At 44.2% G+C, this 24,514-nt stretch overlaps 1 protein-coding gene across 1 annotated transcript in view; it reads left to right on the top strand.

The window, feature by feature from the left end:
• The window catches only part of USP24 (ubiquitin specific peptidase 24), a 116,347-nt gene extending 94,100 nt beyond the window's left edge, over nt 1-22,247 (top strand). Inside the window, exons 55-66 of the mRNA XM_021716013.1 lie at nt 130-226; nt 2,483-2,599; nt 5,589-5,691; nt 7,532-7,653; nt 8,514-8,627; nt 10,081-10,146; nt 12,142-12,208; nt 13,731-13,809; nt 16,204-16,279; nt 16,616-16,702; nt 17,083-17,193; nt 19,547-22,247. Coding sequence (XP_021571688.1) covers nt 130-226; nt 2,483-2,599; nt 5,589-5,691; nt 7,532-7,653; nt 8,514-8,627; nt 10,081-10,146; nt 12,142-12,208; nt 13,731-13,809; nt 16,204-16,279; nt 16,616-16,702; nt 17,083-17,193; nt 19,547-19,609 — 1,102 coding nt within the window. The 3' untranslated portion in view covers nt 19,610-22,247. The remainder of the gene's footprint in view (nt 1-129; nt 227-2,482; nt 2,600-5,588; nt 5,692-7,531; nt 7,654-8,513; nt 8,628-10,080; nt 10,147-12,141; nt 12,209-13,730; nt 13,810-16,203; nt 16,280-16,615; nt 16,703-17,082; nt 17,194-19,546) is intronic.
• The last annotated feature ends 2,267 nt before the right edge of the window (nt 22,248-24,514 follow it).

A 24,514-nucleotide genomic window follows, 5' to 3' on the forward strand; every position in this document is an offset into this window, starting at 1 on the left:
GCCTGTGAGTGCTGACATTTTCAGGGACGGTCACTTTGCTTCTTGGGTATTAGGTGGGCCCATGTTGGGAAGGTTAGGGATGATAGAAGTCGATCTGCCTTTTTTACACCACTTTTCTCTTTCTTTTAGAATTTTCTTGTTGGAATGCAATGTGAGAGAAGTACGAGTTGCTGTGGCCACCATTCTGGAGAAAACTCTAGACAGTGCCTTGTTTTATCAGGATAAGGTCAGTCTCAGTTTTAAATTCTATTTATACAGTCTGTTTTTACCAAATGTTTCAAATTGCAGGTGATAAGAAAGAAATGAATGCCACATGAAATGACCTTCTGTGAACTGACTTTCTGGTACATGCCAGGGTAGAAGATCCTCTGTTCCTTCCTCCTCATATTCCAAACACTAGGGTAGGCCAGGAATTCAGGTCTGCTCTGGTCTGTTTTTGAGTTTTTCTCTCTAGAATACTACCTTTTCAGAGTCCTCTCAGGAATGTTTATTAGGTCTCCATGAACTGAGACTAATCTCAGTCTAGAGACTCAAGTCTAGACCAACAGACATTTTGAGCCACTCGGGTTTTGTCTCTTTCTTCTTCAGCTATTGTCCTGATCTCTACCTGCAGTTGGCAACCAAACCAAATAGTACCTTTATCCAAGAACATTGCCAACAAAATGGTCTCTTCTTAGGTCTCCATTATCCCCTAATTTTTGTTCTTGTCCCTGTGAATTTTTCCCTAACCCTGTTTTCTGCAACATATTTTCTGGTTCGCAATTTCACATACACATGTGCTAAAACAAATCTTGGTGTTTATTACCATCTGTTATCCCAAAAGATTTAAGCCTTAGGGAAATAAATGACATACATTGTAAATCTGATTATTCAGTTTGTTATTAAGTCCCAGCAAATACAGCAGTTAATTCCCAAGTTTGCTGTTTCAAACAGCTGACACTACATGGAAAACTTTGAAAAATGTTCTTTTCAGAACCAATTGGCTTCTTATAAACATTGGCTGGATGCAGCATATCTCAGTGAACTTAAATATAAATTCTAGCAATTTCTGCTTCAAATTCAGATGTTGGCTTGCTATGCCATCTTGAGGAAGTCCTTTAAGGAGGATTTTGATCCAGATACAGTACCTGGCACCCAAGCACTTAGTTCCTTGAACAGGGAGGTCACATATGCCCTCTGGGAAGGTCCTAAAAGAAGACTGTTTCTCAATTCCAGGAATAATTAGGAAGTTGAGTTTTACTCAAAGGCAGCAGTTTTTGATGCACATAGATAGCAGAACAATTTTTTTAGAGAGAACCTTAAATGCAGAAGATACAATATAGGTCACTGGGAGCTGCTTCAGACAGTTTAAATGTCATTGCTCCACCCCCTGTGGAAGTTTCTAAGATGCATCAAGAACCCTTAACATAAGTACCACCCCACTCACCTCCTTTCTCTTATATGCCAACCCAACAAAGGACAAAGGCAGGATTAATGCAGTCTCCCACAGATGAGGCAGGCCATAGCATGTCACCCACCAGGCTCTAAAGGCAGGACAGCAGGTGGTAGAAAAGGAATGGAGTGGGGGACATAAGCATGGAAGCCATTTGCTCAGTAAATTCTGATAGTCAGCTAATGTATTTTCATGTCTATTTTTCCCCCATGATGGAAACGGTGCCTCTTGCCACCCACTTTATATTGTCAAGAACTTTGAAGATTAAGTGCTATATAAATGCTAAATTTTGCTGTATTTACAATGGGTGTGACAGGATGCATGGGAATATTTCCAAAATGTGAGTACCATCTTCAGAGGACATGAACTAACAAGAGTAGTAAGCCGGTCTTAATTCTCAGCTCACAGGAATTTCTAGGAACTTGTCCAAAAACAGTTGGGGCGGGAGGGAAAGAAGAAGCAATGTCATGACCAAAATGGTTTCTAAACAAATAAAATGTTTTTCAAAGCTTTCCATGAGGCGTCAGCGGGCTCTCAAGTAAGTTCACGGTTGAGTCGATATCACCGTTGTCATTCTGTCAGGCTGTTGCTCTCCATTTGCTCCCTTGGCTTGGTTTCTAGCCCCTATGCCTGTGTCTGTGTTTCTTATTCTTTGCATCTGTGGTTATGTGAAGAAATAGCATAGTGGAGGGAGGGATTCCGAAATATGCCTTCCCTAAACACTCCCACCTCTTTTTAAGTGACAGAGAGAAGTTGGCTCTGGAGAAAATATGATCTTAGGCAGTAGAATCATGCCCTTGACTCTGAAATCTAGGAAATGAAACTAGGCTTTCCTTTAAATTATCACTACAGTACCAGCCTTTCCGTGGAAGGTAAAATTGATAATTCTGTTTTTGCTCTCCAAAGCATAAATCCATCTGAATCTGAGACTGGATTGTGTCAATCAGACTTTCCTTCTTTTCTTAAGGTGACTTACTTCAAGTTAATCCTGTTACAAGTGTCTGTCTTATCTTCGTTTTCTTCATGTAATTTTATCTTTCCTCTAACCAGTTAAAAAGCCTTCATCAGTTACTGGAAGTACTACTTGCTCTGTTGGATAAAGATGTCCCAGAAAATTGTAAAAACTGTGCTCAGTACTTTTTCCTGTTCAACACTTTTGTACAAAAGGTAAATGTCTTTTTTCTAATATCTTCTAATACAACAGATTTATAGTCTAAAGAAATCTTATACATGGTAAATGTTAGACCAGTCAGCATAAGTTCTATATGGTTTTTATGAGTGTTTTTTCTTCTTTTTTTTTTTTTGTTTTTTTTGAGTCGAAGTCTCACTCTGTCGCCCAGGCTGTAGTGCAGTGGCACGCTTCTGCCCACCGCAGCCTCGACCTCCTGGGCTCAGGCAATCCTTCCACCTCAACCTTCCAAGTAGGTGGAACTATAGACGTGCGCCACCATGCCCAGCCAATTTTTTTTTTTATTTACTGTAGAAATGAGGTCTCTCCAAGTTGCCCAGCCTGTCTCAAACCCCTGGACTCAGGCAGTCCTCTTGCCTCTGCCTCCCTAAATGCTGGTATTACAAACGCGAGCCACCGCCCCCAGCCTGAGTGTTTCTTCTTAAAAGTCATAATTTGTGAATTATATTACTTATAAGAATTCTGATATGGATAGGTATAGATACTGACAACACTAGAAGTCTACATTAAAACTGGTGTTTAGTTGTTTAGTAACCATTGTTGAATCAAGGTGAGGCTCAAGAGTTTTCTTTTTAGTTAGATTTTGAAAAGTACTTTTTTTTTTTTGAGTTGGAGTCTCACTCTGTCACTCAGACTGGAATGCAGTGGCCACTCCCGGCCACCGCAGCCTCGACCTGCTGGGCTCCAGCAACCCTTCCACCTCAGCCTTCTGAGTAGCCGGAATTACAGACACGCGCTACCATGCCCGGCTGATTTTTTTGTTTATTGTAGAGATGAGGTCTCGCCAAGTTGCCCAGGCGGGTCTCGAACCCGCAGGCTCAGGCAATCCACTCACCTCAGCCTCCCAAAGCACGGGATTACAGGCTGAGCCACTGAGCCCGGCTGAAAAGTACTTTCTATATGTAAATTATAGCATTTAAAAACATATTAACTCTTAAAACTTGGATTTCATTAAACTGTGTTTTTGAACAGTTTTGTCTGGATAGAAATATAATTTGCCATTCTCAATATCTCGTGACAGCAAGGCATTAGGGCAGGAGATCTTCTTCTGAGGCATTCAGCCCTGAGACACATGATCAGCTTTCTCCTTGGAACCAATCGGCAAAACAATCAGGTAGTGGCTCCTTTATATTCCTGGTAGAATGACCATAGTTCTCATAGCCACTTGGCTTCTCTTTGTACGTGATAAAGATTTTTAATTTCACAAGAGTCCAGGTACATAGATAGGAGTACATAGGCTTTAAAATTCTTTGGACTTTGGAATTTGCTTATATTTGCAACCTCTTCATAGAATGTGTTCTAATAACCCATGGAAATGCTAACTAAAATGTCAATCAAAATATGAAGTGTAAGTGTCATAAGAGCGAAAGATGGATTCTGACTCATGGGTTTCACAAGCTTTCGACGAATAGGTGGCATTGGGGTCTTTTCTTCTTCCTCTCAGGAGGTTGGGGTTGGTTGTTTTAAGCCGGATGCTGTAGACACAGCGAGAATTCGAATGTGAAGTTGTACTGTTATATACTGAATGATGCTGTAGGCATAATACTCTTATTTAAATGAAAGGAAAGTTGTTTATAATAATAGGGTTGGATATATCCAAAAATGACTCTCCTGTTTGGAAACTCCTATTTCTGATTCTCTCATCCATTGTATTTCTTTTGTTTGTTAAAACACACAAAACATTAATATACAGTAATAATAAATATTATTTATGGAGTACTTATTAAGTACCTGATACATCTGGTCTCTTTGTGGTGGTATGCTTTTGATACAATTCAGAAAAATCACACAGTTTCATTCCCATTCTCAAGCATGAATGAAAGCACAGAGATGTTAAGTAGTTTGTTCAAGATCACAAAGCTAATGCATCGGTGGAACAGAGTTCAGACCCAATTCTACTGATTTCAAAGCCAAAGTCTTTCCCTTCTAGGTAAATGCATTGTATAGGCCCTATATACTGTTTCCTTTTTTTGTTAAGGGAGACAGACTTGTGATTTAGGCCTCCTCTCAGCTTCCTCTTTATTATTAAAAAACAAGTACTAGCCGGGCTCGGTGGCTCAGCCTGTAATCCCACGCCTTTGGGAGGCTGAGGTGAGTGGATTGCCTGAGCCGGCAGGTTCGAGACCCGCCTGGGCAGCGAGACCTCATCTCTACAATAAATCAAAAAATTAGCTGGGCGTGGTAGCGCGCGCCTGTAATTCCGGCTACTTGGAAGGCTGAGGCGGAAGGATCGCCGGAGCCCAGCAGGTCGAAGCTGCGGTGGCCGGGAGCGGCCACTGCACTCCAGTCTGGGCGACTGAGTGAGACTCCAACTCAAAAAAAACAAATAACTGGCGTCATAACATGTTCTGTATGGTGATACTGTGTTGATTTGCAAGATCCCTTTTCCACTTCAGGTTCTTCCATATCAAGGACTTTGTTGATATTGGTGATTGGTTTAAATTCACTGTAATTCAGCTGCACATACAGCTAATAATATTTTGCATTTATGGAGCACATTTTGAAAACATTTTCACTTTTAATATTTCATTGGGTCTTCAAAATCACAAAGTAGGCAGCACACGTAGCGTTGTCTCTGCCATTGCATGAAGAAGTCAGATGCTATTATTGTAAAGAACTTGGCCCCATTTGTATAGCACAGTGAGTGGTGGAGGCAGGGTCATATCCAGCTTCAAGGATTTTGCCACTATATTGAGGCAGAGGAAGGGTTCATGGCACATTGTAAGCACTCGGTACCTAAAGTGAATACGTAAATGAGTTGGTTTTAGAATATGAGCTAATATACCTGTCAGGGAAACCCTTTGAGCTAGCTTAAAGCCTGTGACTTTTTTGTACTTTGACCTCTTCTGTCAGTCATTGAGAAATAATGAAGGCCCAGAATATCTTGAACCAGCAAATTCTCTCCCTTTCTTTTCGTATCATTCCTAAGGGTAACACTGATGCCCACTTTGTCTTCTCTGATGACAGATTCGTCGATGGAGTTCAGCACAAGCACGGGAATTTGGGAATCTTCACAATACAGTGGCATTGCTTGTTTTGCATTCGGACGTCTCTTCCCAAAGGAATGTTGGTAAGCTGTCACATATCTTAAATACAACAAAAAAAATGAAGAGATATTGAGTTTGTCTAGCATGGGGAGTAATAATGTGAGCACTTAAATAAGTATTACTTCTCATTTGACTATTTGATCATTGAGCACTTAGAATATTTGTTTTAATTCATGTTAAATTTTATCTCATTTTACTAGTTTGTCACAAGAGAAAGCCATTTATTTGAGGGGTGATGGGAAAGTGTATAAATATTCTTAAAAAAAAACACAAAAACTCTAGGATTAAAGGCTAATTCAGAGTTTACTCATCACCATAATTTGAACTGATATGGTGGGAATAATACCCCAGGTGGAGATTAGAGTCTTCTAGATGTGTGAACTTGACCAAACCACCTGCTCTTTCTGCTTCTCATTACAGAATGAAAATATTAAAAACATGATTCTCTAGGCATAATAAGGATGAATGAGGTCAAATGTTAAAGTACTTCATAAAAACAAAGGGAATTCAGATGTAAATTATGTCATTGAGATATTTGTGGATATAACACACAGTTGGTAGCAGTCCCTACTTCGTCTCCTGTGACCAATAGCACAGTCATCATTTAAAACAACAAAGGCGTGAATTGTCTTAGATGGTTATCCAGTGTTCTAACCTTTATGTGTACTACATTTTAATACTGTTCCCAGGCCTTGTTATGACAATAACAACAACAGTAATAATAATACAACAAAGTAGCTTAAACGTATTGTGTTTTTGTGTACTTTGCTTTTACATGTGCTTTATGTTTCTTGTGTTTGGTCCTCACAACAAAACCATGAGGCGTGTTAGACCTCCCTATAGATATAGCAAGTAAGATACAGAGAAGTTTAGTAACTTCCACAAAGTCACGCAGCTAGCTATTGGCAGAGCAATCAAGTGTGCATTTTGATGTCACCTGGCCTAGAAGATCTAAAGACAGGAAACTAGATAAAAATCCACAGCACCGTTCTGATAGAGAAATGCTTATTGACTCTCTAAAGGGACACTGGAGGAATACTTGGTTATAGTGCAAGGTCGAGTTTGCTTACCAACCTGAATCACTCATCTAAAAAGACAAAGCCACCTGACTTCGTGAGTTCAGCCAATTTTGTAAAAGAAAATTAGAGTATCCATCTTTGTTTTTCTACAAATGAAGTAACCTCTTCCACCTGGGTTGAGGCTGCTTAGCACAGATAGGTTGTGCCATTAAGACAGTTGTTTGAGGAACAAAAGTTTCTTGTCTACTGCATCTTCAGTGGGAGCTCTGAATACTTCTTCGTGTACTATTTACATGTTTACCTCTTTGAAAGACTATCTTGAATGAGAGTCACTAGCAGTCCCCAGCTGCACCACAGGCATACATCAATAGGTAAACATTAGGCTGGACTCAGTGGCTCAAGCCTATAATCCTAGCACTTTGGGAGGCCGAGGCAAGTGGATTGCCTGAGCCCAACGGGTTCGAGACCCGCCTGGGCAACTTGACGAGACCTCATCTCTACAACAAATAAAAAAATTAGCTGGGCATGGTAGCGTGCACCTGTAGTTCCAGCTACTTGGAAGACTGAGGCAGAAGGATCGCCGGAGCCCAGCAGGTCAATGCTGGGGTGGCCGTGAGTGTGCCACTGCACTACAGCCTGGGCAACAGAGTGAGACTCCCCAACTCAAAGGCAAACATTTTGTCCTGCCCCCATGTGTGGCTTCCTCTCTAGACTGTGGGATCAACTTGTATAGGTACTCAGCAGTTGCATGTGTAAGTCCTGAAATTGCATTAAATTGTGGATGTCTGTTTTGTGGAATAACACCAAGTGAGACAGTTTGGTTTGTTTCTTTGGTGTCCGAAAGCTCCTGGCCTATATAAGCAACGACCACCTATCAGCATTGCCCCCTCAAGCCCTCTGTTGCCCCTCCATGAGGAAGTAGAAGCCTTGTTGTTCTTGTCTGAAGGAAAACCTTACCTGTTAGAGGTATGTATTTGTTATCCTAAAGCCATTTTTATATTTTCCCCTATTTTATTAGTTGTACTTTGCATGATATTCTGATGGAGGAGAGTAAATAGTTAAGAAAATAAATAATTCTTTTCACGTTATTCTTCCTATGTTATATAACAAAAAGGAATGATAAGTGGAAGAGAATTTTATTGGTCCTCTCTAGATAAGAGCTGGACCTCCAGGTCCAGCCCAGCCAGCTCCCCCTCCAGGGCCCAGGAGGAGGTACTTTAATCAGAATGATTCTGTTTATTGTAGAGGGTTTTATCCCAGTCTCTTTTGTGTGTGTCTGGTTCTGGAACAGGACACCCTGAAAGATTTTAAACCTCAGGAATGTGGAAGTGGGCCATTCCCCGCTCTCCTGGCGGTTCACACTGGGCTATTGTGGCTCACCCTCAGCCTGAGCTGCCCCTTCCGCCAGAGCTTCCTGCTTGCTGACTTCATCCTCCAGTCCTTTTTCCGTGATCTGAAGTACATTTGTAGGTATCTACAAGCAGCATTCATTCTGACATTTTAAAATTACACAACAATGCAGTGCATATCTCCTCTTTATTTTTTTTTTTAAACTTAGCAGTATTTTTTGGATCTATCGCTATTTTAATTTTGGAGGAACATTTGCCTTTGAAAATCTGAGGGAAGCGTTCCGTCCTGAAAAAAATGCACACTTGCACAAAATTGTGTAAAACTTCAGGCAGGTGCAGACACTCTGAAATCTAGCCATAGATTTTGAGGCAGTGTCGATGATCTTAAATGTGGGTAGATTTCAGTTACAGTCGGGAGAACAGATGGACTGTTAGCAGTGGCACGAGAAGAATATCCTCTGTCCTGTCCTCCCACAGGTAATGTTTGCTCTGCGGGAGCTGACAGGCTCACTCCTGGCGCTCATTGAGATGGTGGTGTACTGCTGCTTCTGTAATGAGCATTTTTCCTTCACGATGCTGCATTTCATTAAGGTGAGTCCTCAGTTAAACCCAGGGGTAGCCAGAGAGCCTTCAGCTGAGACCCTAAAAGAACATTCCTCTGCCCCTGGGCAATATGCTTCTTCTGAAAGCCCGAATTGCTTTTCCTAACCATAAAAATGATATAGGCTCCTTTTTATCAGTTGTAATCTTATGTTTAATTACATTCTGTTTGTGAAAAATGTAAGCGTACAAATGAAGCCAAGTCTCTCTTGGTCGCCCCCAGTCATCTTTGTCCCCTCTTCACTATACCACAGAAACCAGTGTACTATCACACCGATGTTTCTTTCCGGACCTCTTTGTATACATTCACACTATGTATTTTAGTTTCTTCCCACAGAATTTCTACTTACCTTCCTTCCTGGTCAGTATTTATGGTGGCAGTTCATGTTGTGTTAGCAAGAAGCCTGTGACTAGTGGATTCTGTCTTGAGGGTCTTGTGACAGTGTGTTTTGCCCTCAGCCTTTTCTGTGCAGACCCTATGTCAGAAGTGATTAAGCTCCTCTCTGTGCTGTTTACTAATTATATGACCTTGGGCAATTTTCTCCTCTGCAAAATGGCAAGAAATATGACTGACTTTACTGTTTTTGAGGATTCAGTGAGGTATATACACTATGTGAAGTGCTTACTTAGTATCGTACTTGGCCTCTTAGAAGTGTGGCATTATAATGCAATGTCCTTTCCCACCTTATATATGTATACATTTATTAAGATGCTCAAAGGAGTGTGTTTTATGAAGCTTGCTTTCTTTACTTAGTATATCTTGGCAGATTTTTCTACTTCATAAACTGACGTTTCATATCCTTTGCTCATAGCATGCTAACCTCGGAGCATTCTCTTGAAAAGCAAGCAGGGCTATATACATACATAAAATTGGATCTGCTTAGTGACTTTAAATTCTCTCCTTTTTTCTCTCTCTTCTAATCTCATAATAAAGTCTCACAAAGTGTTGCAGCTGGAAGGACCCCAGAGGTTATTTCAATTCCCAGATTTACCTTTTGGGGAAACTAAGGCCCAGAGAAAGGAATTGACTTGCCCAAGGTCACCTAGATAGTGGTAGAATTAGGGCTTGGATACAGCACTGTTGATTGCCACTCCAGTTGGCTTTCCACTGATTTTTTTTTTTTCCGAGTCAGAGTCTCGCTCTGTCACCTAGGCTGGAGTGTAGTAGCATGATCACAGATCACTGCAGCCTTGAGTTCCTGGGCTCTGTGATCCTTCTGCCTCAGCCTCCAGAATAGTTGGGACTGTAGGTACATGTCATCACACCCAGCTAATTTTTTTATTTTTTGTAGAGACAAGGTCTTGTTATATTGCCCAGGCTGGTCTCAAACTCCTGGACTCAAGCAAGCCTCTCACCTCAGCCTTCCAAAGTGCTAGGATTACAGGCATAAGCTACTACGCCCAGCCTCCACTGACATTCTTACGCTTTTAAAAAATATTTCAGAACCAACTAGAAACGGCTCCACCCCATGAGTTAAAGAATACATTTCAGCTACTTCATGAGATATTGGTAAGTAATAAATGCTCTGATTCACTTGTGTTTAGGAATTTATTAGTCAGCACGTGTTTATAAATGAAAAGTTCTATGTCCTTTTCTTATTTTTCCATTCATTTGGTCTGCGTTGAGTCCTGTTCATCTCATTCATGTGCTTCATGTGTCATTGATGTAGAGGTGAGCAATGACAAAGCTCTGCCTCCAGGGAGCTCACAGTTCCGTGAGGGAGCTAGACAAGTGCAATAGCAGTTATAGTGTCAGAGCGGAGGAATCCATGGATGACGGTCACCCCGCTGGAGCCTGACAGTGGAGAAGGCACCATGTTAGCACAGATATTACGGTGTTTAAACCTGTTGACTACACTCAGCGGTAAACTGCTATCGATTACACACATACTACTAGAAATATGAATAAGAGTCATGAACTGTGAAATATAATCATTTGTAGGATGCGTTCCAATTTCAGAAGTGTGAAGAGCAGGGGGGGAAAAGTCAGTTTTAATCAGCAAAATACAGTATTATTGGAAACCAAGATTCAGAGAGGTAGAGTAATTTACCCAAGGCCACCTTTACCAGGTCCAGGGTTTGTAGCAGAGCTGGGACTGGAGCCAAGTGACTGGCCAGAGCCCATGCTCTCCATCAGACATGTGAGACGCTCAGGGGATTATAGGTAAATGGTGTGACTAGAAGTGGGAACCAAGTAGAATGTGGGAAGAGAAACCCAAACCAGGTCATGGAAAGCCTCAGGTATCAGTGCGAAAGCATGCAGACCCTTTCCTGTGGGCTGGTGATTGCATGCTGGCGGCCTGGGGGCCAGGTTCTGCCTGCATGCTTGTTTTGTTTGACCCAAATTACATGTTGATTTCTAGATTCCAACCTGTCTTGAAAAATAGGTGCTGTGGACATTTGAGTCCCATTTCCTGCTGCATCCAGCAGCCTTCTTGAGCAGTAGCAGCATGCCTCCCTTTGAGGAGGCATGTGGTCTCCCGGTCTCCACTGTCCTTCCTCCTCCTGACTGCTCTATATGTAGCCCACTGTGCTTATTTCCACTGTCTTCCTGGCCTCTGTCAGTGATGGGCATGATGGAAAGTTCTTAAGCCGGAGAGTGGTGGGATCTGATTTGTATTCTAGAAAGATTTCTCTGGCCATTGTTTCAAAGGATGGACTAAAGAAGGAAGCAAGATTGGGAGCTGAAAGACCATTTAGGAGTGTGACAGTAATCTGAGTGTGAAATCCCAAGGAATGGTGTCGAAGGGGCAAGGGACAGATCAAGAGTTGTTAAGGAAAGAGAGTCAGCAGGGTTTGGTGACTGGTTATGAGCTCATGAGAGGGTCTAGTCCAGGGGCTCCATAAAGAAAGGGACTGTGTGACACTGAGTGGGCATTTAATAAAGGGTTGGGGTAAGAAAATACATCATGGTGCCATTCGTTAAATGCCTGCTTTTCAGGTTCTTTACGCCTTTTGGTCCTCATGATTTACAAACTTTGGAGGATTGTTGCTTCTCATGGGTAGGACTGTGCCTTGCTCATCTCATCAGCAGCAAACTATGTAGCTTATACCCTGTGCGTTTTAGTGCTGAGAACTAGACACACAGCAACAACTGAGACATAGACCCAACCCTGTGTAGCTTGGCAAGAACTTTGACATCAATTTCTAGAGGCTGTGTAACAGCAAAACCTCAACACATTTTTAGTAAACAAGTTAGAGCATGAACCTTGTATCCTTAGAATCATGAAATGTATGTCATAGCCCACAGAGAGTTGTAGACATCATTGGTAAGAACACACGCATAGGAAATGGATCTTTAAATATTACTTAATAGTTGTTTATGTTAGTTTAAAATTGTAGACGCATTTGAGATAGATGGCAATGTCATAATATTTGTTTATATTTTCTTTTTCTAATATTAGGAGCGAAGGTAGCCCCTTGAATAGAATTTTAAAGAAGGCACCAGTGGCTGAGAAGCAAGTTCCTCCTTTCATTTACCAGCCTTTGTTTCTTCCTTCCACAGGTCATTGAAGATCCCATACAAGTCGAGCGGGTCAAATTTGTGTTTGAGACAGAAAATGGATTACTAGGCAAGTACGCCTGCCCTTGTGAGCAAGTGTCTGCAGTGGATCTGTGGATCATCTGCTCTTCTGGCCTGCCCTGCCTCCGCTGCTCCCCTGGGCTTGGATCAGTGAGCCATACGTTAGAAGTCTAGTCAGGGCCACCGGGTCCCTCATCCTAGTCAGGAGAATTAAAGCCCAGGGAATTCCTCGCCCCAGACGTTCTCCTTTTAGTCGTAAGGGATGGTGTGGGGTTCTTTTGCCAAGTTGGGTAAGACTCGGGAGTGCTGTGACTTTTTTTCAACAAGCTAAAGGTCACGTTCTGATGCAGGAAATCTTTCATTTCACTCTCCAGCCATTGGGAGAAAAAAACTGAAACCTCAGACTCAGGATGTTGTCAAGCCCACAAATGTGAATATCTCTTTACCCGTGGCATGAATGAACCAAACTGCCACTGTCTACTCATAAATGTTTTTTGGCAGGGCTTTCTTTTTGAGAAGGCTAAACTGGCTTACTGAACTAATTATTGGAAAACATTTAGCTAAAAATAGTCTTATCCAGCTCCCACCATCCTCTTGTATTTCCAGTTAATCTGAGCCATTACAGATGTTGCTATGTATTAAAGGTGGTCCAGGGGCCTCCTTTTGTTGCCGAAAAGAGAGTTAAACTAAGAATGTTTATAGCTACACCCCTCTAGGCCACCCTTGGTGTCATGTAGTCAGAGCTGCACCCAGGCTCTCTGGAACTTAAAAACTATAAATTCCACAAGGGCAGGGACCAAGTATTATTATTTTTTCCATTAAGGCTTTATTTACTGTCTTTAAATCCCTAAAACACAGAGCAGAAAATATTTGTTGAACTAAATTCCATAAGCCTCCATTTATCCAACTAAAAATGTTATAATTACTCTTCTTTCAGCAGCATGGTGTGTGGAAAGTCTCTAAATGAATAATCAGCCAGCATAAATTTTATTTCCCTTTTAGTTCTCTTAAAACTTAAACTTTCAACACCACCTATGCTTTTTTTAAACACACTTAATGTAATGTTTCTGGCCGGGCATGGGGGTTCACACCTGTAATCCCAGCACTTTGGGAGGCTGAGGCAGAAGGATCCCTTGAAGCCAGGAGCTTGAGACCAGTCTGGGCAACAAAGTGAGACCCCTGTGTCTACAAAAAATTTAAAAATTAGCCAAGTGTGGTGGTGTGTACCTTTAATCCCAGCTACTTGGGAGGCTGAGGTAGGAGGATCCCTTGAGCCCAGGAGTTCAAGGCTGTAGTGAGCTATGATCGTGCTTCTGCACTGTGGCCTGGGCGACACAGTTGAGACCCTGTCTCCAAAAAAATTTTTTTTTTAATTTTTTTTAAGTAGTGTTTCTTCCCATTAAAATTTGGGGGATTCTGCTGTGTCAGGCACTACCATGCTTTTAGCTGAGTTGTTCCTTATCTACTTATCAAAATGGTTATCCGTTTTTAGACCAAGAGAGCTTGTTATTACTTGGAGCAGCTTTCAGTGTATTGCTTTATTGCTAAAATGTCCTCTTCTCTTCCTTCAGCTTTGATGCACCACAGTAATCATGTAGATAGCAGTCGCTGCTATCAGTGTGTCAAATTTCTTGTAACTCTTGCTCAAAAGTAAGTATTGACTTAAGACGCAAGGAGGAAGTAGTGTTTTAATTACACATCAGATACGACCAGAAAAGAAAGTACCTTGTTTTGGCATCTAGATGGTCTGGCTCAGTCAGGGCATACTTGAGCGAAAAGTATGGAAACCTACTTAAGTGATCTCAAAAAACACATGAAAGGGAGCATTGAAAGAGTAGCAGATCTTATGGAAAGCTGAAGGAGCAGCAGCTACACCCCCAGGCCATATGTCAGAAGGGCAGGAGTCGCACATTTGGAGACCTGAAGAGTGGATGTTCATGAGCCTTCATTCAAAGTCTTTCTCAGTGGTGTACCCACTACCAACTCTTTCAGGCTCTAGGCCTCCAATTTCAAAATAGTCTCTCAAGGGACAAGATCATTTCACCGGTAGCTATTGAGCACTTATGAACCCAGACACTGTGTCAAGTACTTTGCCTATATTATCTTATTTCATCTTTGTAACAACCTTCTGTGGCTAGGAACAGTTATGAGTCTGGGAGGTTTATGTCATGAGAGGTTTAAGTGACATACCTAGAATCATAGAGCTAAGACTTGAACACAGGCTGAGTGACTTCAAAGTTTCAAAGAAGGTTTTTTTTCTTTTTTTAATTGTGATAAAATGTACATGATGTGAAATTTACCATTTTAGCCATTTTTAAGGGTATGCTTCAGTGACTTGAGGTACATTCACACTGCTGAGCAGCCATCACCACCATCCATCTTCATTTCTTTTCGTCTTCCAAAACTACCACTCTGTACCCGGTAAATACTCCCTTTTACTCACTTCCTCCACCCCTGGCAACCACCATACTCATTGCTGTCTCCTGGTACCTACTCTAGATACCTCATATATGGAGAATCATACAACATCTGTCTTTCTGTGACTGCCTTATTTCATTTAGCTTGATATCGTCAATGTCCATACATGTTGTGGATGTGTGTCAGGATGTCCCTTCTTCGTAAGGCTGAATAATGTATCACTGTATATATAGACCACACTTTGTTTATCCATTTATCTGTTGATGGACTTTTGGAAAGTGAAGGTTCTGGCTGTTAGAAGAAACCTTCATGGTTTGCTAGTTTAGCTTGTGGGGTCCATGAGCAAGCAAAAGATCAGTGTGGCTATGTGACACCCAAGGGTACCGAGCTGACCACATGGTCACCACTGAGCCTGGCTCTAAGCCTCTTTGCAACTTAGTTTATTTTCCTTGAGATTTTTGCTGATTCTTAGGTACAGGACTACCAACCTTGGACTTGTGCAGAATAAGAACACTATATCTGTTGGGCCTCATCTACTGCATTTGAGTTTCCTAAGCAGACACAAAGTAGAGCCTGGCTAAAAGAATGCATGAATGTGCGTTTTCCAGATAACACAATGTTGTGGACACAGCTGGCTATCATCCTGCCATGGCTGTGGGTTCATGAACGAGACTTGATGTCGGCAGCATCAAGTGTTTGTCTAAGAGAGGCATTTCTGAGTAGTGCTGGGCCCACATAGTATGTCTGATGCCAACAGATGCCCAGTGCAGATACCAGTGTCTTCATAAGTACTTCTGCATCCTCCACACATCCATTTATACACACTTTAGTGGCAATGTCACCTTCAGTACTCACTTCAGATGTGAAGCACAGCTTCCTAGGTAGCCAAATAAGAAAAGGAAAATGAGAGGAGGACTCCAAGACCATATTTTAAAATAGTTTTTTCCTGGCTGGGTGTGGTGGCTCACACCTCTGGTCCCAGCACCTTGGGAGGCCAAGGCAAGAGGATTGCTTGAGCCTAGGAGTTTGAGACCAGCCTAGGCAACACAGTGAGATCACATCTCTACAAAAAATTTTTATAATTAGCCGGGCTTGGTGGTGTGCTCCTGTAGTCCCAGCTACTCAGGAGGCTGAGGTAGAAGCAACACCCGAGTCCAGGAGGTCGAGGCTGCAGCGAGCTGTGATTGTGCCACTGCGCTGCAACCTGGGCGACAGAGTGAGACCCTGACTCAAAAAAAAAAAAAAAAGTTTTTCCATTCTCATATTCAAATCACAGAAATTAAAAATTAATTTGATTATATCAGGAGGTCATTTATTAAATGTACAGTTTATTGTGAATTTTCTGTTTTATTTTTCATCTTCTAACTTTGAGTTTTAATAGAACTGAGTGGATGAGAGTTAGAGGCAGATAACAGACTCCACACTACGTGTTTACCCTTTACCACCTTTTGAAGTTTAAGCATGTGAATATCACGTATCCAAACCAAAAAAGCATGAAAGTGTAATAGAAGGATAACTGAATTTTAATGAAGGGAATATTTGCGCTTCAAAATAAAAAGGTGTTATAGCCTCAACAAGTGTATTTGCAAAGCAAGCATTTGGCTGATGAAAGCCTTCCATCACCAGGTGCCCTGCTACTAAAGAGTACTTCAAGGAGAATTCCCATCACTGGAGCTGGGCTGTGCAGTGGCTGCAGAAGAAGGTAACTGCCTTTTGAGTGTTTCTAGCTGTAACGAGAATCAGTCATAGCACATCTTGCCAGGAAAACTCCCTCAAACCTAATCAAGCTAGTTGATATCTGCTTGTGTGCATTGCATGTGTCTTAATGTGTGTGTCTTAACTTTGCGGGTGACAAGGTAGGGTGACAGAAGTGGTGTTTGAGGTCTTAAAAGGGGGCGTAAATCTTCCCTGAGTCTCCTGATGTGATGGAAGGTCTGGGCTCATAAGCTTTGGTTGCTTTTTAGACTCTAATGGTAGAAACTGGACTCACCGGGGTTTACTTGTCACCTCTGATGGCATTTTTGACCTTTTGTCTCAGATGTCAGAACATTACTGGACACCACAGAGTAACGTCTCTAATGAAACGTCAACTGGAAAGACCTTTCAGCGGACCATTTCCGCTCAGGTGAGTGTCATCTCCTGTTTGCATGTGGTTTGAAATCCCTCGCATATGGAGAAGTCTCCTCAGAAACTACAGCTTCAGAGAGAGAGGTGTGAGTTGAAAATGAGAACAAGCAGAAGAAGCAACTGGATTTCTGTATAAAGACAACAGATTGGTGCACACCCACGCAGATCTGTGCAGATTATTTGCCTAGAAGAAAAGCGATGCAGATTGGTCATGGTCTCTGCAGGGACAGAGTTGAGGAGGTGCCCTGCCTGCAATGAAGGCAGCACTCGGGCTCCCAGTGCCACCAAAAGGCGGGTAGAGGGTAGCCTTCCTGGTGTCGCTGCTGCTGCTGCTGCTCAGCGCCTGACTTTTTCTTCTTGTGTTTCAATCCCCTGTAGGACACATTAGCATATGCCACAGCTTTGTTGAATGAAAAGGAGCAATCAGGAAGCAGCAATGGATCAGAGAGCAGTCCTGCGAATGAGAATGGAGAGAGGCATTTGCAGCAGGTATAGTTGTCCCATGTGTACCCTGTGAAGGAGGGCCCTGCTCTTAAGCTTTCCAAGAATTTCCTAACCAAGGAATGTAAATGCCTCCTCTGGGGTCTGAGTCTAGAGAGACGCCAGTTCTCCCTCCAGTGATCTCAGTTCAGGACACACTAACTGTGTCTACAAAGCCGAACAGTGCTGTATTGTGAAATGAGTGCACGGCTGTGAGTTGTCTGGGGCTGGCCGCTCCAGGCACCACGGAGACGGTCCTGGTGACCCAGGCACAGGTGTGTGCACTCCAGCTTGCTCATCCTGCCAGCTTCCTCAAACTCTGTCTTCTGCTTTCCCCAGCCTTCCTGGAAACACGGACCCTTGAAAGGAAAGGCCCCATGCTGTAGTAGCATATCTGTTTGCCAGGAGAGTCAAGGAAAAATGTTAAGCTTATTTTTTAAATAATTCTTAAAAAAGGACAGTTTACTGATCACTCTTGTAGAAAAAGAGCAATATCTATGGAATACCTACTGTGTGCATCAGAACTCACTGCAGATGTAACGGGGTTGATCACGTCATTTCCACTGGTCCAGGACTTTCCTTAATGCCAGTCTCCCCCGTGGCCCCATCACAGCACTGGGCACAGAACAGGCCCATTAAATGGGAGTTGCTGATGTTGTCTGTGTCCTTTTCTTAAGTGTTGTCTTTCGGACCCTCCTAACAACCATGTGAGGCAGCTGTTAGCCTGGTTTTACAAAAGGACAGCTGTGGCTCAGCAGACTCAGCAGCTCACCTCATCAGAGGAAAGGAGGGACATCAGGCAACAGCTCCTGCAGCCACTGGCTCCCATACTTACAGCCCCTCACGTCTCCTCACCTGTGACAGTGGGGCAGTTTGCCTCTTCCCGTCATGACAGTGCTTGTGTTCTGTGTTGTGTGTGTCTGTCTTCTGTCTTCGGGATCCTGATCTCCCTGCCTGCCAGGGCCTTGCCAGGGTGTCTCAGCACACTTGGCTCTCTTCCATCCTCTTAAAACACCTCTCTCCTCCCTCTCATCCCTGCCTTCTTTTCTCTTCCTCATGTCCAGACTTCTCGAAAGAATTCTCTACACTGGTCTCTCTCCATTTTCTCATCTCACCCACTCTTCTGCCTCTTCCTGCCTTACTCCCTTTTCTCTCCACTCTGCATTTGAGGTAACAGGGGCCAGTTTTCAGGCCTCATCGTAGTTGATGCCTGACAGCATCTGATACTCCTGACTCTCCCTCTGCGGTTGGTTGACCTTCTAGACAGCACTCGTCCCTCTCTTCCATCCGTCCTAAAGAACACACACACTCATGCTTCTCTGCATTCACCAGCTTAAGCCTTTCAGGGGCTTCCCTTTGCTGCTGGGAGAAAGGCCCAAATCCTCAACACAGTCTGCTTGATTTGGCCCCTGCCTGCCTCCCCACCCCCATCTTCTGAATATTTTGTTGATCAAATGTACTTTGTTGCTTCCACCTCAGGCCCCTCCCTCTCACCTCCCCAGCTCCCACTCAGCTTACGCATCACTTCCAGAGAATGACCCTGCTCCTCCCTACTTTCACTTCCAGCTAAATCAGTTCCACAGCACACGGTGGGTATTCAGAACTATTCAGGGCATAAGCCAAAGGCCATGCAGTTGGTGGCAGAGGCGGCATTCAGACCTAGGAATGACCCAGAGCCTGTCTCTGGCAGGTGCAGCACAGAGAGGCAAGCACAGAGCAGGGGTCAACAGCCACCAGTCCATTTCTCTGCCATAACACATTGCTGTGAGTTCTGACCTTGGAGCGAATGAGCAGTATGACTTCAGGCAACTGGGTTTTTTCAGTGGCTAAATGAGATCATAAAAATGAACATGTCTTGTGAAATCATGAAGTCACATTCCAAGTGTAATAGTTATTACATCCTATTGCCCTTTAATAAATATATTGGGCCGGGCTCAGTGGCTCAAGCCTGTAATTCCAGCACTTCAGGAGACTGAGACTACAGGATTACCTGAGCTCAGGAGTTTGAGACCAGCCTGGGAAACTTGGTGAGACCTTGTCTCTACAATAAATCAAAAAAAAAAAAAAAATTAGCTGGGCGTGGTAGCGTGCACCTATAGTTCCAGCTACTTGGAAAGCTGAGGCGGAATGATCGCCTGAGCCCAGCAGGTCGAGGTTATGGTGGCCGTGAGTGTACCACTGCACTCCAGCCTGGGCGACAAAGTGAGGCTCCGACTCAAAAAAATAATAACATAAATAAATGGTTAAATGAATACATTGGATTAAGTTGCTAGATGAAGACATGTTTACATTGCAGAATGCAAATAACTAGGGTAGGCAACTTTTTCTCTAACGATAAGAACTTTAACTTTTCTTTCCACAGGGTTCAGAGTCTCCCATGATGATTGGTGAGTTAAGAAGTGACCTTGACGATGTCGATCCTTAGAGGTGTGTACCCAGCCCCTGACAAGGAGTCAAGTCCCAGTACTGGATGTCCAGCACCTTTGTGGAACCAGAATCTCATCCTTGGACCCTTTGGAAGAGCCTGGAGATTGGACGAGAGAGCGGCTGTGACTCAGGTGGATCGTGTGTTTCTCAAGGAAAGTGTCCTTTGGCCACTGGAAGGTCCGGGAGCTGGCTGGCAGTGGGAGGACCCCGGCATGTGACCAGCTGTCCTGGGAGCACAGTCCACATGTGGGTTCACACTGTTGTGGAGATTTTAGGAAATAAGGCCAGTGGCAGGCCGTCTTGTGACATGAACATGCAAGAGTGAGCATAAAGCTGTTGCTTTCTCTGTGATGCTACAAAAGAAATTCCTTTGGTTCTTATTTTTTAAGGAAAAAAAAGCAAGCTGCCTTTAGATATGTGGGGGCAAACTTTTAATCTTGCAGTAACATTGAATAGGAATATCCAATTTAAAATGATGTAAAGATATGTGATAAAATTCCTTTTCATTGTAAAATAGTAGCTAAAGAATTCAGTTTATACAGACCTTTGTATTTAATATGTCTCCCTATTTGTATAGAATTTCAGATGGGTCTGGATGAGAGCCCTGGGCATAAGCTTGGATCTTTATGAAAGGTTACCAGGAACAACAATTGGGAAAATATTAAGCTCATTAAGGTATTTTTCTGATATATTTGAGCTTGAAAAGAGCAATTTATAAAATGCAGTGTTCTCCAGAACTACAGGGTACATTCTTTGACATCAGTCACTAAAGAAGTTGTGAGCTGTTCCTCAGACAAATTCTAAAAACAGCAAAATAAAAGCACTTTAAGATATAATTTTATTGAGTTTGACTTCATAAAATTATCTTTTTAATGCTTGGAGACATATTGAATAAACTGTAGTCTTAAATCACGTGATCTGCAATCATTTGCTTTTGCTTACAACATAATTACTGAAACCCTTGGTATTGGTTGTATATGAAGTTAAATATTTGAGTTGGGAGACACAGGTTGTGAGTTTCATAGTAATTTTAATGCAGAGAAGGAATTGAGACTTTGTTTCTCCTTGCCATGACTGATTAACACTGAAAAGACAGGCAAGGCTTAAGATTTATTTTCCCAGAAATAATCAGAAAGCAATTTACCAACCATCCATTTAGTTGTATTTCCGAGGTATGGTACCATTTATTCATTTCAGGTTAGATACCAGCTCCTTTGGGGTTGAAGGGGTTACACCAACATATTTCGTATGTATTTTGTATTCTGAATTGCTCACACATTTCAGCCCTATTTTGCCTTTGTTACATGTTCTGCCTTATTTTCATCTCACCATGCATGGAACTAGAGAGCCTTAGAAAGTGCCAGGTTGCCACTGTCACACTTGCCAGGTCAGAGGCACAGCTGTGCCTGTCTGGCTGCTCTGGCATTTTGCATGGGCACGTGGCTGGGCAGATGGCATCTCGCCGCCGTGCTCTTCCAGTGGCTTGGTCATCTCACTCTCTAGCAGTGGGAGTTTCTATGCGGTCAGGCTTCAGTTTGTCATCCTGTGACTTGCCATAGGCTCGTGATGGCTTTTGCCAGACACACTGAGAAGACGGGAGGGCCAGCCCTTGAGAGCAGAGCTGTACTCTTCAGAGAGAGTGGACAGAGGCGATGGGCAGACTTCAGATGGTTTTGATGTTCGTGTGGCTTGGAATGTTCTGACGTGAATACTCCATTTCCTACTGTCTCCCTGCCCCAGCCCCACCTTCTCTTCACCCCTGCCCTCACCAAGAGATTGTGTGGGATATGACCTTGAATGCTGGCGATGCCCCCACGCTGGGATGTCATCGCTGGCAACTGCACTCTCAGGAGCCCAAATTCAGGAGTGAAATTGCCACTTCTAGTCCCCTTATTTCCTATGGAAACAACGCCTCCCGCACCCCAGCACCCGCTGTCCTCACTGTAAGCTGCATCGATTGCCAGTCACCAGTGTATCTTATACACTTTGCATCATTTCGCTTACGTTGTTGCAGCAATGAGCATCATTTTCACTTCGCTGGTAACCACTTGATTTCCGACAGCTGCGCTCAACAAACCTGCTGATGACTTTTTTAAAATGTAGTACAACAAAGTGACAATTATGACAGGCTTACTGTGGAAGAGTTGTCATTTTTACTGCCAATTTTTTGGATGAAGATGTTTTTATAAATCTTTCAAAATGGGCTGCACATCGAGCAGGAGTTGCACACTCAACCCAATGCTGTGTGTTCTCAAGAAGCTCCCATAGTGAAGGCTGATCTTAGGATGGCCGACGCTGCCTGCGAAAGGCATCCCGGCGGCCGCCTTGCCATGACTTCTGGAGTACTCACACGGCCACCGACAACTAGAGTCAGTCTTAGGACCTAGAACCGCCTCATCAGACTCATCCCATCTTGACCCACCCTCCCCGCTAACATCGCGGTGTGTGCAGTTACCTTTTGAGCTTGGAACAAGCAGACTGGAATTTTCCTCTGCTACCTCTTATGTATAAAATCTTGTTTATAAAATTTCAAAAAGAAGTAGATGAACTAGGGAAGGATCTTAATTCCAAATTTAGTTCATGCGTGGCAAAGTTCTTAGCTTCTAAGAGTATAAAATAAATTTTTCAAAAATGTAGAATTGGAGTCTCACATTTTTCTCCAGACCTCAGAACACAGCCATAGTGGGGGCCTGGGCTTGGGCCCTGGTGCTAAACGGTGCTACGATTCCTCCTGGTACTTTCATAAGGGGACTGTGGGTCTTCTGAGCTTCTGCTGTCCTTTCCTCTGGATAGTCTGGCCATTTTAGGATTCTTCTGCAAAGCAGAGACAAGGATGCCGGACTCAGGCTAAAGGCTTGCGCCGCCTCCCCCAAAGCTTTCTGCTCATCCAAGTGGTCCCCAGCTTAGCTTGTGTCGCCTGGCCAAGCTGGGCTTCTTGCTAGGCCCCACAGGTCCGCCTCTCTTGTATCCAGCATTGCTCACGTGGGCCTCCTTCCTCCCCCACTCCTGGTGACCACCTACCCGCCACCTGCAGGCACTGAGTTCGTCCCTCAGGTCACAGAGCTGCTGGCGTGTGGATATCTTGCCAGCCTGATCCTGTGCCCTCCTGGGGAGGGGCATCATTGCACAACAGGCGTCGGTGCCAACAGGCAGAGATAACACAGCTCTGGTGTTAGAGCTGCTGCCATCTGTCAGCCCTCGAGTGCTTTTTATATATGACACCAGACCGTCAGAAAGTATGGTTCGGGAGGACTTTTGCCCTTGCAGGCAGATTCTGCGTCACTTACGACATGGGCTGTGTAGCAATGAACCTTGCTTTAAGGCGGCGATGCACCCAGCCTTAGCATGGGGGCCGGAGGGTCAACATTGATGGGATCCTTAGACTTGGCAAACTGGAAGGAGATAGGAGACTGTTCTTAATTCCCCAGATCATGAAAAACAATCGTGGACATAGCACTGACTCATCACAAAAGCACCTGGCACTCCAATGACCGACTTATTCCATAAACATTCGCTCTGTTCCAGGTTCCGGCCAGAGAAGGACAAAAAGGGCATTGATAGGTCAGAGGTCTCCATGGCAGGCACAGGCAGCAGAGCCTCCAGAGTGCCAGAGGGAGAGGCCACCAAGGAGGAGGCACCCGACTGCCCGTGGGAGTCGGGGAAGCTGCGGGAAGACGCTTGTCTCGCTCCTAGGGCAGGCACAAGGAATGAGTTCCCGTGACCAGGACTCATCAAAGGCACGTACTCATCACACGTGTCCAGTGCCTCATGTCAGAAGGCATCACCTTTAGGCAGTCAGAACCAGGCAAGAGTCAGGACAAAGTTGTCTTTATTTTTAAAGCCACCGTATTAATCAAAACGCTACAAAACTCAGAATAAATATCTTCAAGTTACAAAAGCACAACAGGTCTAGAAAAACTTGTTGCTGTAAAAAGGCAACGAGAGAACAGACCAAAAAGGCCCAAGGAGGGACAGCTGCCTCTCCCCGCCCCCCAACCCTCAGAGGTGTCTCCACCCCAGGCCACGGGGAGTCCAGCCAAGGTGACCACAGGAAAAGCACCATGCATACAGGGCCGCCCCAGGAAGTGGCAGGGCGAGGCACCAGTTCTGCTATCCACTGTGTCTCCTCAGGCCTGTTCCCTTCCCAGCCTGCCACCTGTAAAGATGGGGTGCCCAGCCCGGTGAAGTCAAAAGGGGCTTAGTGTCAGAGCCAACCAGAGCTGGGCTCTGTCCTGACACCATCTCACTTCCCGGCCGTGTGAGCTTGGCGGCCTCTACCCCACTCTGGCTCCCGGTTTCTTCCTCTGCAAAGGGTGGTGGGTGCCATTCGTAGTGTGCAGAGGAGTGGAGAGTTAGACGAGATGCTGCATGCCCCACGCGGCCCTCCGCTGTACACTGCAGAGTCAGCCCTGGGTGACGGCTCAGCCCAGAACCCCTGGGACACATCAGTCCCCAGCCTCTAGCGGGAACTCACTCCTACCCCACCAAACAGGTGTGGAAAGCTGGTCCCCATTAACCAGGGAGTCGCAAGGGGTTTCTCCACAGACAGCAGGACAAGGGGGTCAGGAGCGCCATTCACACTCACTCCCCCTGACTGACCCCCAGCCCCCCCCACTACCTATGGGACGAACGCCCCCTCCTTTGTGGAGATTGAGGACTGAACGCCCAGCAAGGAGCAAGCGCTCAATAAAAGGTCATTCTGCTCTCAGGTGTTGGCGCATTGGGAACTGCTGGCAGGGCCCAGGCACAGCTCAACCCGTTTTAATGGTAGAACGCCAGACCCAGGCCCACAAGGGATGATACGTGATCCAGGGAGAGAGATCAAGTTCTCTCTAGGGAGGAGTCCCCGGCCTCCTGCGCCAGCAGCTCCAGGAAGGTGTTGGTGTCCCTGTTCCCTTGGGCC

This window comes from Carlito syrichta, unplaced genomic scaffold (assembly GCF_000164805.1).
Source record: "Carlito syrichta isolate Samal-C Ts95f unplaced genomic scaffold, Tarsius_syrichta-2.0.1 Scaffold103356, whole genome shotgun sequence".
Lineage (NCBI taxonomy): Eukaryota > Metazoa > Chordata > Mammalia > Primates > Tarsiidae > Carlito > Carlito syrichta.